The 18131-nt window shown below is 39.3% G+C and overlaps 2 protein-coding genes and 1 non-coding gene across 3 annotated transcripts in view; 1 reads left to right on the top strand and 2 right to left on the bottom strand.

The window, feature by feature from the left end:
• Window positions 1–228, top strand: part of LOC120060066 (otoferlin-like) — a 46477-nt gene extending 46249 nt beyond the window's left edge. The window contains exon 42 of the mRNA XM_039009131.1: window positions 56–228. Within this exon, the coding sequence (XP_038865059.1) occupies window positions 56–228 (173 nt within the window). The remainder of the gene's footprint in view (window positions 1–55) is intronic.
• A 997-nt stretch (window positions 229–1225) lies between these two features.
• trnaa-agc lies at window positions 1226–1298 on the bottom strand. Its single transcript has one exon. It is a non-coding gene; the product is annotated as a tRNA-Ala (tRNA).
• A 590-nt stretch (window positions 1299–1888) lies between these two features.
• Window positions 1889–13174, bottom strand: LOC120060496 (microtubule-associated protein RP/EB family member 3-like). The gene is made up of 7 exons (XM_039009852.1): window positions 13074–13174; window positions 9270–9399; window positions 8791–8936; window positions 6738–6894; window positions 5449–5591; window positions 4009–4161; window positions 1889–3745 (listed from the first exon to the last, which is right to left on the bottom strand). The coding sequence occupies exons 2-7, from the start codon at window positions 9388–9390 to the stop codon at window positions 3677–3679; spliced, it is 789 nt and encodes a 262-aa protein (XP_038865780.1). The 5' UTR covers window positions 9391–9399; window positions 13074–13174; the 3' UTR covers window positions 1889–3676.
• Window positions 13175–18131: the final 4957 nt, after the last annotated feature.

Below are 18131 nucleotides of genomic sequence, written 5' to 3'. Positions count from 1 at the left end.
TACTGCAGTCAAATGGTAACAAAGCAACCCTGTTTTCTCTCCCCCAGCCGTCCAGACACAGCCTTCCTATGGTTCCTTATGCCTTTCAAAGCCATCAAAAACCTCATCTGCAACCAGTACTTCTGGCTCACGGTCAAGTTAGTGGTGGCCCTGCTGCTGGTGCTCATCCTGGGACTCTTCATCTACAGCATGCCTGGATACATGGCCAAGAAACTAATGGGTGTCTGAGAGAGAGGGTTGTGTCCTTTGCCCGAACACATAGACAGACGTATGTATAGCCTACCATGTTTGAAATGCAGTGCCTACTTTGTCTTCAGTGGAGTACATGTTTTGGTGTACCTTGATAAGCAAACATTGTACAATGCAGCTCATTGAGACTCAACTTGATGCCTGAGAGGGTGTTCTTGTCTGTAAAGGTCTACGATATTGATAGGCAGTTAGGTTTCAGCCCTACACATCAGACCTGGGTTCAAATACTATTTAAAATCATTTCAAAATGCTGATACTTTATCTTGATTATGCTTGCTTGGCTTCAAGGACCAATAGAATAGTCAAACTCTGAACCCCACCCATCTGGTGCTCTAGGTAGTATTTGATAGATTTTATATAGTAATTTAACCCAAATCTGCTACACATAGACATATTTATGTATAGCCTACTATGATTTCAGTGGAGTGTATTATTTGGTGTGCCTTGATAGGCAAACACAGTGCTGTGCAGTCCCTTATGGCTACTGGAAAAATGCTTGACTTCCTTCACTAGTCCTATGCTCTGAAGCCAATTTGTGTGTGTTGATGTGTATTTAGGCCTACTTCCAAAAGTTATAGAGTTGACATGATACTGTATTTTAGTTGTAACACATAGTTTTAACTTACTGGCCACAGAATATTACACTAGCTACCAGGAGCATATCTATGTCCAATTCACTTTCAAGGATCTTAGCTTTATTTTATTTCAAACATAATTATTTGAATTGACAATACTGTATTGAATTAAGAAGTTTATTAAATCTATTAAATATGTAGTCTATTTACTGATATTTTGATTGTCTGTAGGCCTAACCCACCACACCACCAAATGAATGGACCTATTGATAAAAACGTGTCGTAGGTTTACAATCTCTCCGATCTAAAGGTTGATTTAGATATTTTATGTTATTTATATTAAGAGAATCAACTCATAATAAGCGCGCTTACATTGGCTTCTGTCGAAAACATAAAAAAATTGGAGGATGCGGGCATCGATCCCGCTACCTCTCGCATGCTAAGCGAGCGCTCTACCATTTGAGCTAATCCCCCGGATGGGTGCATTAGCTCCTGTACAATATAAGACGTCGCTACTGTTGTGTTATACTTGTGTAACAAGCATTGCCTGTATTGGTGTGAGTAGTACGGTGGTTCGACATTCATATCCGAAATTGTAGATCCATGTTCTTTCTACATGGATGTTTCTGCCTGATCTACGAAATAAATAAATAAAACAATACAATTAATTTTACCGCTGCAACACATTGTGTGGAACAATAGTGCCCTCTACAGTCGTTGAATGGAAACGCATTGTCTTTTCTGGGCCCTACCGTTGACAGTCGGGCCCATAGCGCAGTGGTTCTCAACTAGGGGTACTAAGACTGCTGGGGGTACTTAGCCTATCCACAGGGGATACTTGAGAAGACTCATGAGACCATAGGCTTCCTGGTAAAATGCAAATGAGGGGGTACTTCAGGGGTACTCCGGGCAGAGCAAAATCCAGTTGGTGGTACAGTAACCAAAAAAGGTTGGGATTTACTGCCATAGGTGGCCAAGTGCCCACCACAGCCCTTCTAAGGTTTTCTGTGCGCACAATCTTGTAGCTAAACAGAAATAAACAATAATATTGTAACAGCTTATTTCACAATAGTTTATTTACTTAATAAAACTCAAAGAGATGAGAGTTATGCAAACAATGGTATACAGTCAACGCACGAGAGAGAATGCAGGTCAAATTCTATTGCAGATGGCTGTTTGCATTGTAAAGGCAGTAGTACAGGGGAAATGACTTATATTCCTTATGATGCTCATGACGACCAGCATCATTTTGAACTGGTCATGCCCTAACTAACTCAGTATGTCCCAAATGGCACCCTATTCCCTATATAGTGCAGTACTTTTGACCAGTAGTGCACGATATACGAAATAGGGTGCCATTTGGGACGTATTTGGGACGTAACTGACTTCACTGTTGCCTAAACTCAACCTGCAATTCCTAAGACTACAGCTGCGCAATATATTATAGTAAACCAAAAGTACAAACATAGCAAAATTAGCAACAGAAACGTGATATGATCAAATCAAAGTAAATCGTTTTTTTCATGCTCCTTTAAAGCTGAAATCCGCATATGGGAAAACGGCACCACTGTTCGCCCCAGCATGTTTGTTATTGTTTTAATTATGAAAGGGAGGAGCTTCCAGCATCGTGAAAAAAAATTCGTTGTTTGAAGTAACTTCTTTTTGGCATTTTTGTATATATCGTAAACAGACGTGTCAGTTTCACCATTACGGATTCCAGCTTCAAATAACACATTTTTACATTTAAATTAAAAAATATATTTTACTGCCATAATGTCAGCCTACATAGTACCTCAGGTATTGTTAATACCAAATTAAATTCAAACTCATTATACATAATAAATACCATGGCATTTAACCAGACACTTCTGACGGAAGACAAAATCTGCACATAAAATAGCTAACAAATATATTGCCCATTCACTGTCAATTTATAACATTCTCATGCTCAGATACAGCTAATCAAGAATGAGTAGTCAAAGTGCATTGATCATATCCTATGCCCTAAATGATCATTTCTATACCAATTTCCTTTTTTACGTGTTTTCCCTTGATGTTACTACATGCCATCAACTAAAAGAAAAAGCTTCTTAAACTGCCATCAGCACAAATTACAGCATTGTTTAATTTTCATACATTTTGCATCAATTGTTCTACTATTTGTTAAATCAAATCAATAAATAAGAAAGTATTGACAAATGAAATATAATTTGTTGTCATAGACCATTTTGTTAGTCTAAGTGTGACTCTTGTGATAACGGGTAACCTGTAATACAGTAACATGCACAAGGTGCTTTTTATACTCTGGAACAAACCCAAAATGAGGTTTCGAAAAAGCACGAGTCAAACCAAAAAACAAACTAACAAATGCATTCTGACAACTACCTTATTTCAAAACCATTCCTTTAAAAAAAAATCATATTTACAACTCTGAATGAATTGTGTAGGCCTAACATCCCCATGAATATCACATTGGTTTTGTTCATTTTTCTGTGTTATACTATGTGCCATGCTGGAACGACTAGGATATGTTCTGTTATTGTTGCCTCTACTGTGTCATTGGGGAGGGGGGAGGGAGGAGTAGCTTAGGACACTGAGAAGTAGAGGTGTATGTACAATAGATAGCCAGGGGGAAGAGAGGGAGACAAACATATATAAATATGAAGAGAGAGGAAGAGAGGAAAAGAGCGAGAGAACAGGAATAAGAGAGGTATTTATAGTGTGCAAAAAAGGGACAAAGAGAGAGAAACAGAGAGAGGGACAAAGGAGAGAGGCAGAGAGTGGGTGAATATGGATGGACATAATGGTTTAGAGGAGGGAGAGGGGGGATATGGACAGAAGGTATAAGAGGCTCAGTATTCATCCTGGTCCAAGTGGGCCTGTTCATCAATCTCGTCATCGTCTGGAGCAGCAAAGCCGTCCTGAAACACAAAATACAGATATCATCAGATTTACAGTGTATGTGGATGATAACCCACAACCCCTTATATTTGATACATGAGAGAGGGATAGATCCAAATAAGGATAGCTCAGGGCTACACGTAGATTAGTAAAATTCTTATTAAAATTGTAGCATCTCTAGTTAAAAAAAGAAGCCTATTCTTTATTCAGTTTCAGTGTTGTGACCAATGATGTATATGAACACATTGAATTATACTGTATATGTCTGGGTTGTGACAGGTACCTCTGTGGCGTAGAGAATGTCCATGATCCTGGAGAGGTGAGGGTTGGTGTCAGTCTCGTGTTCCTGACAGATCAGCTCAATGTCTCTCAGCTTACTGAAGTAGAAATCTCTCTCCTTCTCTAGTCCGTCCACTGTCAACTTCAGCTCCATCAACTACACAGACAAGAAAAGGTCGTTTCAAACACATGGGCAATAAAAAGGTCGATGTACAGTGCCTTCGGGAAGTATTCAGACCCCTTGCCTTTTCCACATTTTGTTACGTTACAGCCTTATTCTAAAATGGATTAAATAAATAAAAATCCTCAGCAATCTACACACAATAGCCCATAATGACAAAGCGAAAACAGGTTTTTAGAATTTTTTGCAAATTTATTAAAAATAATAAACAGAAATACCTTATGCATGTCAGAGCAAAAACCAAGCCATGAGGTCAAAGGAATTGTCCGTAGAGCTCCGAGACAGGATTGTGTCGAGGCACAGATTTGAGGAAGGGAACCAAAACATTTCTGTAGCATTGAAGGTCCGCAAGGACACAGTAGCCGCCTCCATTCTAAAATGGAAGAAGTTTGGAACCACTTAAGTCTCTTCCTAGAGCTGGCCACCTGGCTAAACTGACCAATCGGGGGAGAAGGGCCTTGATCAGGGAGGTGAACCCAATCGAACATCTCTAGAGAGACCTGAAAATAGCTGTGCAGCGATGCTCCCCATCCAACCTGACAGAGCTTGAGAGGATCTGCAGAGAAGAACGGGAGAAACTCCCCAAATACAGGTGTGCCAAGCTTGTAGGCTCATATCCAAGAAGACTTGAGGCTGTAATCACTACCAAAGGTGTTTCAACAAAGTACTGAGTAAAGGGTCTGAATACTTATGTAAATCTGATATTTCAGTTTTTTTTTAAAATCAGTTTTCTTTATCATTACAGAGTATTGTGTGTAGATTGATGAGGGGGAAAAAACATTTAATACATTTTAGAATAAGGCTGTTACGTAACAAAATGTGAAAAAAGTCAAGGGGTCTGAATACTTTCCGAATGCACCGTTGTACTCACTGAGTACTACAAACGTATGTTAGTTACATGCTTACTATACTTGAACTAAACTTACATTTTGTTTCCTAATATGCATGAAATGTACCTTTTTATCCTCCTCTTTATTGGATAAGTCACAACTGAGTCAAAAATTAGGAGACAAACTCTAGTGTGAACTTACACTCACACTTCACATTACAAAGACCAGAGCATGGATGTAGCCTACAGCCAAGTCTTAGGGCTAAGCATGACTCTACTTGCAATAAATAAAACCTGATAACTGAGTTGAAACTAATACAGGACACCTTAATTCGTATTGAATACTGTCAATACCACATTAGTACATTAGTATGGCCCAAGAGTTTACTTCTCCAATGTAGAGTAAGGCCTCCTTACCCTCCCTGGGACTCTACCTGTTGATTTAGCTCCATGAGTTCCGCGTCACTGCCCCCATTCCGCGCCAGAGCCGGGGTCTTCCTCACATGCACGGTGGTGTTCAGCACCCTCTGGGGCGCGGGCATTATCTTGGGCACTGTGGGCGACATCCTCTGGGGGCCTGGAATGATCAGATAGTGTTAGGGCTCTATTCATTTTGTAAAGCTGAAGCGTTACAGATTGCGCAATAGAAACGTAAAGGTAATTTCCGATTGAGCCGACATCTGGAGCATATGCAGTTTACCGTGAATGCAGTCTCCGCTAACGCAGAAGCATTGCCTTTAAATTTCAACCAGGCTGTAACGCTGAACTTCCGTGGTACTGATTGAATGGAGTCCTTCGTGTCGCAGTGCAGGTTTACTGTTATAACATTTAGGCCGGGATTCAATCCAAGGCGCGATATTGAGCAGCGCACTATAACAGACTCTTAAAGGTCATTTACAGTGAACGCGATCTACGCAAACTTCAGGGGAAAATGCCTTTAAAGGGCACATTGAGGGCTCTCTAGTGCACTGCTCTGTAATGCGCCTAGGATTGAAACCCGGCCATACTCACAGTAAATGTCAACAAAATACTATTAAACAAATATTTGTCAACTAAAAGTAGTAGAAATAGCAGTAAATACTAGTAAACATAGTAAACAAATGCTTGTTGTTTGTCACCCCATGCGATCAAAGCCATGGATACTACTACTACAGTGTTTCAACGAGAACCCATGTTGTAAGCATAGCAAAATGTTGCGCAGGTGGTGTAACACACATTAGCTATATTACTGATTTTAGGAACCAATGCTGATTTATTTTCACCCTTAATACCAAAAGACAATGCACGAAAAAGCTGTTTTTACACATTGCATGTCTAAGATCAAGTATTAAAACAGCTCTGTTGGTACAAAGGGTCCCAAAAGGGTGCCACAATGATCAATTCACTCAATATAGAATAACTGGAACAATTTTATTTATAAATTGTAAAATAATGTATTTGTGTTCAAAAAGGTACTGTGAAGATCACAAGAATACCGACACTGACTCCCAACGCTACCTTTCCTCGACTGTTTCTAAAACGCTAGTCTGTGAAATGACCCTCACAGAGATATCATCCAGTGGAACATGCACAAACAGACCAGTTGCTTGCAGAGCGCTGTGCGTGTTTTGAGCCATCCAAAGCTCAATCAGCGAGCCAATCCCATTCAGAAGAGATATTACCATTCTTTTGGGGTTACCTGGAGGACCATGAGTTCTCTTTGGTCTGTGGGAAAAGTGATCACCTGGATTGGGGGCGGGAGCCATGTCTTGCCCCTGTCTGGCTTGTAGAGGGTCGTACTCCTTCCCGTCGTAGTTGGCGTCGAAGAACTTCTTGAACCACTGCACGAACTCAAAGTTGTCCTGGAACTTTCCTTTTACGAGCTTCTCGACAGGAATTATCTGTAGGAATGAGAATAAACATTTGAAAGCTTTTTGAGAGATGGAAATCTAGAGGCTGGCTGAAGTCACAAAGGAATGAAGCAAGGGGAAAATGGGTACGATAAACCACTGTTCCAGACACTAATTATTTTTGTTATGATGATACGTGCCTTCATAAAGTATTCATAACCCCTTGACTTATTCCACATCTTGTTGTGTTACAGCCTGACTTCAAAATGGATTAAGGGCTCTATTGAATCTGCATTGCGGATGTTCAGCTTTACAGCGTAACTGAAATTTAAAGGCAATGTTCCCACTTTAGCGGAGACTGTATTCACGGTAACTGCTGCATATGTCAGCTAAATCGGAAATTACCTTCACAGTTCTATTGTGGAAACTGTAACACTTCAGCTTTACAGATTGACTAGAGCCCTAAATAGACCTATTTTTCACCCATCTACACACAATACCCCATAATGACAAAGTGAAACACATGTTTTTAGAAATGTTAGCACATTTATTGAAAATCAAACACAGAAATATCTAAATGACAAACATTCACACCCCTGAGTCAATACATGTTAGAATCACCTTTGGCAGTGATTACAGGTGTGAGTCTTTCTGGGTAAGTCTCTAAGAGCTTTGCATACCTGGATTGCACAGTATTTGCACATTGTTCTTTTTTAAACTCTTCAAGCTCTGTCAAGTTGGTTGTTGATCATTGCTAGACAGCCATTTTCAAGTCTTGTTATAGATTTTGGGCCACTCAGGAACATTCAATGTCGTCTTGGTAAGCACCTCCAGTGTAAATTTGGCCTTGTGTTTATGGTTATTGTCCTGCTGAAAGGTGCATTTGTCTCCCAGTGTCTGTTGGAAAGCAGACTGAGACAAGTTTTCCTCTAGGATTTTGCCTGTGATAAGTTCTATTCTGTTTCTTTTTATCCTAAAAAACCCTTCCTAGTCCTTGCCGATGACAAGCATACCCATAACATGATGCAGCCACCACCATGCTTGGAAATACGAGAGTGGAACTCAGTGATGTGTTGTGTTGGATATGCCCCAAACATAACGCTTTGTATTCAGAATAAAAAGTTAATTTCTTTGCCACATTTTTTTGGCAGTTTCACTTTAGTACCTTATTGCAAACAGGATGCATGTTTTGGAATATTTGTATTCTGTAAAGGCTTCCTTATTTTATTGTGAAGTAACTGCAATGTTATTGATCCATCCTGAGTTTTCTCCTATCACAGCCTTTAAACTCTGTTTTAAAGTCACCATTGGCCTCATGGTGAAACGCCTGAGCAGTCTTCTTCCTCTCCGGCAACTAAGTTAGGAAGGACGCCTTTATCTTTGTAGTGACTGGGTGTATAGATACACCTTCCAAAGGGTAATTAATATCTTCACCATGCTCAAAGGGATATTTTTTATTTTTACCCATCTACTGATATGTGCCCTTCTTTGCGAGGCATTGGGAAACCTCCCTGGACTTTATGGTTTAATTTGTTTGAAATTCACAGCTTGACTGAGAGACTTTACAGGTAATTGAATGTGTGGAGTACAGAGATGAGGTAGTCACTCGAAAATCATGTTAAACACTATTATTGCAGACAGAGTAAGTCCATGCAACTTATTATGTGATTTGTTAAGCAAATTTTTACTCCTGAACTTATTTAGGTTTGCCATAACAAAGGGGTTGAAGACCTATTCACTCAAGACATTTCATTTGTAAAAATTCTAAAAACATAATTCCACTTTGACATTATGGGGTATTCTGTGTAGGCCAGTGACACAAAATCAAAATGTCATCCATTTTAAATTCAGGCTGTAACACAACAAAATGTGGAAAAAGTCAAGGGGTGTGAATACGCTCTGATTTGTAATGTTTTATAGATGATGACAAAAAGATAATAGTCTGACTTTGTCGACTCCCATCCTCTTGAAGGCAGCCTGGAGAACTTTGAAGTTGTGTATGAACTCATGTTCCAACTTGGCCTGGAACTTAACCTTCTTTAGCAGGACACAGCCTGGGAACAGCATGTCCATGAACTGACAGTACGCTGCACCTAGAAGGTAAACAGAAGGAGAAAAAGTGCATACTGGTAATAAGACAACACAATTCAAATCTCATCTCCACTCATTACTTGAATGGGTTTGGTGAGGACTTGAGGTCCATCCCAGCAGGAAAAACTGGTTGAAAGGATGCCATGATTATAACCAAATTATAACCAGTGTAATGATGTCATTTCAACCAGATTTCCCCAAAGGGATAGGGAAAGGACCCATTCATTTACATTATTTTGGAGATGATAGAACGACTCGTATGTTCTCTAGGTGGAGATAAGGAACACAAAAATAGAGAACTTTGGAGCAATCACAAGTCAGGAATGGAGACCTACCCGAGCAGAGCTGTTCTATCTTGGTGTAGGTGAGGTGTAGGGAATCGTTGAGCCAGGCCAGCATATCGTGTCTGCTCAGGGTGTCACAGGACACAGACGTGGCGTGCACATTCACTGCCATCTTCTATACCTAAACAAAGAAAATACATTACAAGAATTAGACATTCACTGCCACACTTTATACATGAAGACGAAAAAGACATTACAATTTGACATTCACTGCCAAACAAAAAACATTGCAAAGATGTTAAAAACTTCTTATGGCTGCAAGCCCGACGTCGGTACACTTATGACAACAGCCAGCTCAAGTGCAGGGCGCGAAATTCAAAATATATATTTTTTTTAATATTTAACTTTCACACATTAACAAGTCCAATACAGCATATGAAAGGTACACATCTTGTGAATCCAGCCAACATGTCCGATTTTTAAAATGTTTTACAGCGAAAACACCACGTATATTTATGTTAGCTCACCACCAAATACAAAAAAGGACAGACATTTTTCACAGCACAGGTAGCATGCACAAAGCCAACCTAACTAACCAAGAACCAACCAAACTAACCAACAAACAACTTCATCAGATGACAGTCTTATAACATGTTATTCAATAAATCTATGTTTTGTTCGAAAAATGTGCATATTTCAGGTATAAATCATAGTTTACATTGCAGCTACAATCAGAAATTGCACCGAAAGCAGACAGAATAATTACAGACACCAACGCCAAATAACTAAATACTCATCATAAAACATTTCTGAAAAATACATAGTGTACAGCAATTGAAAGACAGGCATCTTGTGATTCCAGCCAATATTTCCGATTTATCAAGTGTTTTACAGCGAAAACACAATATAGCGTTATATTAGCTTACCACAATAGCCAAAAACACAAGCAATTTCCCAGTAGCCAAAGTAAGCGATCGTAACAAACAAGCAAAAGATATATAATTTTTGACTAACCTTGATTTTCTTCCTCAGATGACAGTCCTATAACATCAGGTTATACATACACTTATGTTTTGTTCGAAAATGTGCATATTTAGAGCTGAAATCAATGGTTACACATTGTGCTAACTTAGCTACTTTTTCCCACTACGTCCGGATTTTTCCTGACACTTTTTCTGACACACATATTCTGACCAAATAGCTATTCATAAACATAACTAAAAAATACATGTTGTATAGGAAATGATAGATCCATTAGTTCTTAATGAAATCGCAGTGTTAGAATTCTAAAAATAACTTCATTACGATATGCAGCTTCGGTATAGCTAGAGTACCCAAACGTTGGGCGCCCACGACTAGTACAACATGTTCGACAGATATATGAAATAGCATCATAAAATGTTTCTTACTTTTGCTGATCTTCCATCAGAATGTTGGACAAGGTGTCCTTTGTCCAGAACAATCGTTGTTTGGATTTAGAACGGCAACTTTCCCTCTTCAATTAGCAAGCACACTAGCCAGGTGGCACGACGCTCTCCATGTCAACAAACGGAAGAGAACGGAACACGGCAAAACTCCCGAAAAATTTTCAATAATCTGATGAAACTATATTGAAAAAACATACTTTACGATGATATGGTCACATGTATCAAATAAAATCAAAGCCGGAGATATTAGTCGACTATAACCGCAGCTAAACAGAAGGCAAATCCATGTCCCCCTGCGCGCTCTCTAGAAAACCGGAAATGAGGGACACGTCATACAAAGAGGATTTATTCCACTTCAGACCAAGATAAACACGAAATTTCTTCTCTCACCGCCTCTTGACATCCAGGGGAAGGTGTATGAAGTGCACGTATACTCTTACGTATCATGCCCATGTATAGGCAGGAAGTAGAACAGAGCATCGATTTCAGACTTTCCACTTCCTGGTCAGGAAGTTTGTGCCAAATGAGTTCTGTTTGACTCACAGATATAATTCAAACGGTTTTAGAAACTAGAGAGTGTTTTCTATCCAATAGTAATAATAATATGCATATTGTACGAGCAAGAATTGAGTACGAGGCCGTTTGAAATGGGCACCTTTAATCAGAGCTACTCAATACTGCCCCTGCAGCCATAAAAAGTTAAACTGGGCTGCATTCAATAAAACTCCATAGCATACCATAGCAGTGCTGCAAAACATAAAAGGACTTTTGTGGTTAAAAATAGAAGGAATTCAAGGATCTATTGTAAAAAATTTAAGGAATTCATACTTTGTTAGAGAAGAGAACATGAGGGTTCCTCACAGGGTCACAAAACATCAGCAACGAGGGCTTTGTTCCAAAACTTGCTCTGACATGGTCTACACAAATCAAATCAAATCAAGTTTATTTTATATAGCCCTTCGTACATCAGCTAATATCTCGAAGTGCTGTACAGAAACCCAGCCTAAAACCCCAAACAGCAAGCAATGCAGGTGTAGAAGCACGGATACACTACAGGTATTTATTTGTTTCACTACAAAACAGGAATGTAAATAGAAACTAATGTATGCCTCATGTTGAAGTGAACACTACACCTTCTGGGCTAGTTTGATGTTGCAGGAGTGATTTATTTTTAACATTTAATCTTCTGTTATAATCCTCTCAGTTGAGACAGAATTTCCTAGTGCTTGATTTCCTAGCAGCACAGACAGACAGGACGCATCTCGTAGTCAGTTTAGTTGGTGTCTGCCTTTCTGCTGTTTTAGGAATACAAATGTGTTTACTAGGATACGCTTCTAGCAACATCTTAAATGCATGAACAACAATCGCTCTTATTACTACGGAGAAATCCCTAGCACTGATGACACTGATAATAACCAATCAGATTCCCCCCCCCCCCCCGCGGCTATCACCTGACCCAGGATCTGTGGATACGTGCAGAGGAATTGGCCATGTATTTGACATATGTATGACCTGATAAAAATAAATAACATAGACTAGTATCATCACCTTTTTGGAAATGAAAAAAGAAAAAGTATTAGCCAACGTAACGAGTTGCATGTAGAAAGAATAGACTACACTGTACATATTTTTATGACGTTTAAATTATGGGAGTATAATGTATTCATATTAATGAATGATCCGTCTGTGCCGACAGAGGAGAATGGCCTAGCTCTTTTCCCATTCCTGCCCTTGCTCTCAGAAACATTATAAATGATTGCATAGCGATATACAATACTTGCACCTCCGAGGAGCGTGCATTGAATAGCACTAGCCTGCCTATCTGTCAAAATCCCAGGTGGCCGCACAATTAGGTAGGCTAATTGTAGCCTATTACGGACAGTAGACCTACTCCACCTACCGTTAACTGTTTTATAGAGGGCTGTATGTAAAGGGTTATTAACACCTGGGTTTATAATACAATCATGGCTATTCTACTGTAATAAAAGCTCAATTACAAGCAACCATAAACACCACAGACACTACCGTGGGAGGAGTCAATTTTATTCTCGTCTCTAAACCCTATTCTATTCTAGGCCTTTACAGAACCGTGCGCAATCTCACTCTATATAAGGTTCACAAAATATATTAATTTATTCGGTATTTATACGCAGTAAATTGATAGTGTATAGCATGCTCAGAGAACAATACATTTGCCCTATTTGTATTAGGTGTAAAGAAACAAAACCCTGCAATGTTACAGTTGCTATCCAATGAGCCGGGCCCCCTCTGCAGGCCTCTCCGAATAGAGAACTGTCACTGTAAAATAAATATCCTCACTGAATGGATAAGAGGCACCATATTATGCCATAAAAATGCAAAAGGCACGCATAAAATGTCTAATTTGCTAAGGCAAATGCAGTGTTTGGGTAAAAAATGCATTACTCACTGTATTCCGAGAGCTATCTTTCTCTGTTGTTATTTCGCTGGCAGTATTCCTATGCTCCAATCCTCCGCTGTAGCTGTTGCCAGAGTTCCTGCGCGGTGCACTGGTTAGTAACGGCCCGCCCCCACTACTTCATCAGTGCTATCTGGGATATTTGGGACGTCCCTACCGTAAACCTCACTAACCCCAGGGGTGAAAGTACGGCGGTACGGTCCGGTACGGCGTCACGGCAAAATAAATAGTGAGCCTATCACAATAATGAAAACAAAATGTCAAGAAAATTGTAGGCTGTTACACCATTATTTACCATTTACCATTACGGTATGTCAGAGGGCGAAAGCATTTGAAAACGGGTGGTGTGGCTGCAATCTGGTCTCAGCACATTTCGTATTATTCTGTACATAAATCCGAGGAAACGATTGGTTACTTACATACATAGGCTAGGGGTTAAGGTTAGGGTTACGTTTAAGTTTAGGAGTTAGGTTAAAGGACTTTAAGGTTAGGGTTAGGGGAAAGGTTTGCTAAAAGGTTTAGGGTTAGGGGAGGGTTAGCTAACATGAAATGGATAGCTAGTTAGCGGGGTGTGCGCTAGTAGGCTTTTGTGGAGCGATAGGTAACGATGCTTTGTGGGTGTCAGTTGTTGATGTGTACAGAGGGTCCCTGGTTCGAGCCCAGGTAGGGGCGAGGAGAGGCTCGAACCAGGGACCCTCTGTACACATCAACAACTGACACCCACAAAGCATCGTTACCTATCGCTCCACAAAAGCCTACTAGCGCACACTAGTACAAAATACAACTTAACCTCTCTGCGCTACAGATCCCTTTAGCGGGATCATTTTCCTAAACAACCGCTGAATTGCAGGGCGCCAAATATTTCTAAAAATATTTATAATCATGCAATCACAAGTGAAATATACCAAAACACAGCTTAGCTTGTTGTTAATCCACCTATCGTGTCAGATTTTGAAAATATGCTTTACAGCGAAAGCAATCCAAGCTTTTGTGAGTGTATCAATCAATGCTAGAACAGCTAGCCCCAAATTAGCATGGTCACGAAAGTCAGAAAAGCAATAAAATTAATCGCTTACCTTTGATAATCTTCGGATGTTTGCACTCACGAGACTCCCAGTTATACAATAAATGTTCTTTTTGTTCGATAAATATTACTTTTATAACAAAAAAACGCCATTTGGGTTGTGCGTTATGTTCAGAAAACCACAGCCTCGCTCCGTTCGACGAAAATTCCAAAAAGTATCCGTAATGTTCGTAGAAACATGTCAAATGTTTTTTATAATCAGGTTGTGAGGTTGTTTTTAACATACATAATCGATAATATTTCAACCGGACCGTAACCTATTCAATAAAAGAGAGAAAGAAAATGGAGAGCTACCCCTCTCACGCGCAGGAACTAATCAAAGGACACCTGACTAGTTTTGAAAAATCTCGCTCATTTTTCAAAATAAAAGCCTGAAACTATGTCTAAAGCCTGGTCACAGCCTGAGGAAGCCATTGGAAAAGGAACCTGGTTGACACCCCTTTAAATGGAAGAAAGACGAGAAATGAAACAGATTTTTTTTTTTAAATAATCACTTCCGGCTTAGATTTCCTCAGGTTTTCGCCTGCAAAATCAGTTTTGTTATACTCACAGACAATATTTTGACAGTTTTGGAAACTTTGGAGTGTTTTATATCCTAATCTGTAAATTATATGTATATTCTACGATCTGGACCTGAGAAATAGTCCGTTTACCTTGGGAACGTTATTAAAAAATAATAATAATAATCTGACCCCTAGCGTCAAGAAGTTAAACAGGACTCTTAAATAATTTTATTTAAATGTTAATTGTATTTTTTGATCACAGAAACACTGAGAAAATATGGAAAAATAAATAAACAATGAAATGTTAATTATATAAAGCAGCCTGTGTAATCAGCTGCCAGAGAGTAGCCCCAATCGGCCTGAGACCCAAGTAATACATTTGGGCCAGATAACTCACACCGGAATTGGCCCGAGCTCAATCCCCGCATCCTAGACATAAGTAATACTACCTAAGGCGGCCCAGACTCGGGCCACATGACGTCGGCCGAGTCTGACTCTCAGCCAAGTGCCCCGACTCTCAGACGGAATCGGCCCAGATTCACTCTGCTAGCTGGGATGCTAAGTAGTTGCAAAGTAGCTTAAAAGCAGGAAGTAGTTGAAAAGTTGCTAATTAGCTAAAATGCTAAAGTTGTTCGTGATGAGATTTAAACGGGCAACCTTTGGGATGCTAGACCTTCACGTTATACTCCCACCCATCCACCGCAACAATTTGGTTTTAGCCTTAAGTAACCATCTGTCTTATGTAAATACAAAATGTAACATATCACACTAATTTGTACTATGCTACGTCTAGTCTATGAGACCAGGCTGCAACCATACGCTCCAAAATGCGATGTGGTTCGACAAGAACACTGACATCATGCCAAGGCAGAGATGAACCGAGACTCACTCGGACACAGCAGTGGACGCATAAATTCTGGACTAATGGCAAAATGTCATCAGCCCAACACCTTTTGGTGGCCTAGTAAAGGAGCCCTTTGAAGAGATTGTTTGACAATCAGATTAAAACATCATGACTGGTTGTGTTTATGCCTCTATAAAAAGGTAATACATTTTAAAAGTTAAATGACAAATCTTTACTACTAGGCCCACAGAGATCCTATTGAATTCGGCTAATAGAGATTAATCGGCCGTGATTGGGAATCGCATAGGGCGTGTCGCACAATTGGCCCAGCGTCGTTTGGGTTTGGTCTGTGTAGGCCGTCATTGTAAATAAGAATTTGTTCTTAACTGACTAGCCTAGTTAAATAAAGGTTAAAGAAAAATGGACGTCCCAAGGAATCCCTGATAGCACGGACCCCACCACTACCGACGTTTCGTCTGCAACAACTCAGGAACTAATGCGCATGCGCGGTACTCCATGCTGTTAGAGTCGAGTCTATGGTAAATATATAAATAGGATTTTGACCTATTATAGTGAGTAGTCACTAGCCTACATGTTCTTAGGCCTCCATAGAGCTTTGCTAAAGACCGATGTGGTTATTGGGGTCGTTTTATTCATGTTATAGGCTATTACATGCTAAAGCAACACAATTGCACATACATTGCAATGTATTGAACCCCGTTTGCCAAATACAGTATAGGCTATAGGGCCTATTATGTTTTAGATTTTTTTAAGAAACACAATTCAAGCTTGAACTTTCCGTGTGGTTTATTTGCACTCAATCATGTGATAAAGAGCTGCAAGAGCACATAGGATAAAACGAAACCAAACCTCAGTGAAAACACAGTAGGCTATTCAGCACCAGTGAGGACCTCTTACACTGCAGTCATATCATGTACAGTGTGGTTTGGACTATGGCAAAACAATAAAGTATATTCTTCACAAACAAAAGTCATATGATATGTTCTCAGTAGCTTACAATGGAACGGTGTCAAGGCAATTTGAAACCCCCCCAAAACATCAGTGGTTTTTCGTTGACACAATCTTGAATAAGCATGCCACCCAGTAATATAATGACAGTGCATTTTTGAATGACATTATGACATAAACACATAACAAACCTGAAGAACTTGCATTTGTATATTTCCATTTCCATTATAATACCCAAGATTCAGTCAAATTATAGATTATGCACTTCTCTTACCCAATCGACAGTGTTACAACATTGGAAATGTCAACCCAAAAGATATACAAAACTGTCAAATACTTTTCAGTGCAAGACCAGAATTCCTCAGTGTTGTAACAAAAAAAGAACCCCAAAGACATAAAAAAGTGTTATGTGCTCAGTAGTTAGTTTGCACATCCTAAAAAGAACCACAATCATAAACATGCTATCTCTAGTAACCTATCTCTAGTAATGTGTTGAATGTGAGACTTCTCTTGTGAGAAAAAGGCATTTCAGAGTGAAGCTAGCTAACTTGTCGCTAACAGACAGAGAAAAGTAAAGAAATATCATATCACCACTTACACATAGAAAGATGCTAAATATGAGTCATATCAGTGCCTCACATATAATTGTTCTATGCCACAAAATACATACAGTAAACACAGCGTAGGTTCATTCACATTGATGGGAGATGAGATGACCAGGAAGGAAGAGAGTGCTACTATTATTCAACTGTAAACAGCAACATAGAAGCTATAACAACTCTGAACTTACTTAGCCTACGTATTTTGATGACCGATGTCATCCTTAGTTGTTCAGGACTCATGATTATACTTTTGACAGTGCTGTAAAGGGGAATGACATCTTTTCAAATAACATTGTAAGATAAAACTATTTTTTTTTTTTAAGTATCAGCTTGCATTTGAGTTTTCGTCAAAATTAGACAAATGGAATCGTGAAGGGACCCGAACAGAAAAAAAACGGTGTTTCACACAAAAATTGTTATATTCACGTTATTTCATGTCAAGTGCTTTGAGATATTGCGTAGTAAATAACTAATCACGTGAATTCATGACTGTTCTGTATTGGTAGAAAAGTTGTTCTGTTACACATCAAATCATGTAAGGAAAAGGCAGCTAAGTAGTACATGATACAAGTGCAATATTGTAGGTTAAACAGTTAGGTAAAACCAATTATCAACTCAACCCCATCCTCCCCTCATCCCCCTAAAACCATTAGTGTATAATGACATTGAGTACTTTCTCTAAAATACATACATTTATCCAAAACAGTCAACTAGCAACATAGCTACCGTGCAAATTTAGTTTCGATTTGTCAAAAATTTGCTAAGCCCAATATTGTTCAGGGTTTGACCATACAGGCAGATATTCCAACAAATATTAAAATTACATCAGTGTCATATAAATGTTACTCAGACCCTGTCATCATATATACACTAAATACGTGAGTTCGTTTTTGAAATAACATGTAAGATTTTCTTTTCTTTCTATGCTTTCTGGGTGAACGTAACAAGCAGTTTGTCTTAGTTGGCCCTGAACTTTCCTTCAGGTTTCATTCTAATAGAGAACTACAGTAATTGTTTGGTTCTAGAACTCACTACTCTTCCACACAG

The sequence above is a fragment of the Salvelinus namaycush genome, chromosome 15 (genome assembly GCF_016432855.1).
Source record: "Salvelinus namaycush isolate Seneca chromosome 15, SaNama_1.0, whole genome shotgun sequence".
Classification (NCBI taxonomy): domain Eukaryota; kingdom Metazoa; phylum Chordata; class Actinopteri; order Salmoniformes; family Salmonidae; genus Salvelinus; species Salvelinus namaycush.
This window is presented reverse-complemented; position numbering and strand designations above follow the sequence as displayed.

Bases quoted from the DNA above. Each gene is read 5' to 3' on its own strand.
- LOC120060496 (XM_039009852.1), bottom strand. From the start codon at position 9,390: ATGGCAGTGAATGTGCACGCCACGTCTGTGTCCTGTGACACCCTGAGC. The intron at 8,937-9,269 runs GTAGGTCTCCAT...TTTACCTTCTAG, and splicing joins GATAGAACAGCTCTGCTCGG to GTGCAGCGTACTGTCAGTTC. The intron at 5,592-6,737 runs GTGATCACTTTT...TGATCATTCCAG, and splicing joins GGCTCCCGCCCCCAATCCAG to GCCCCCAGAGGATGTCGCCC.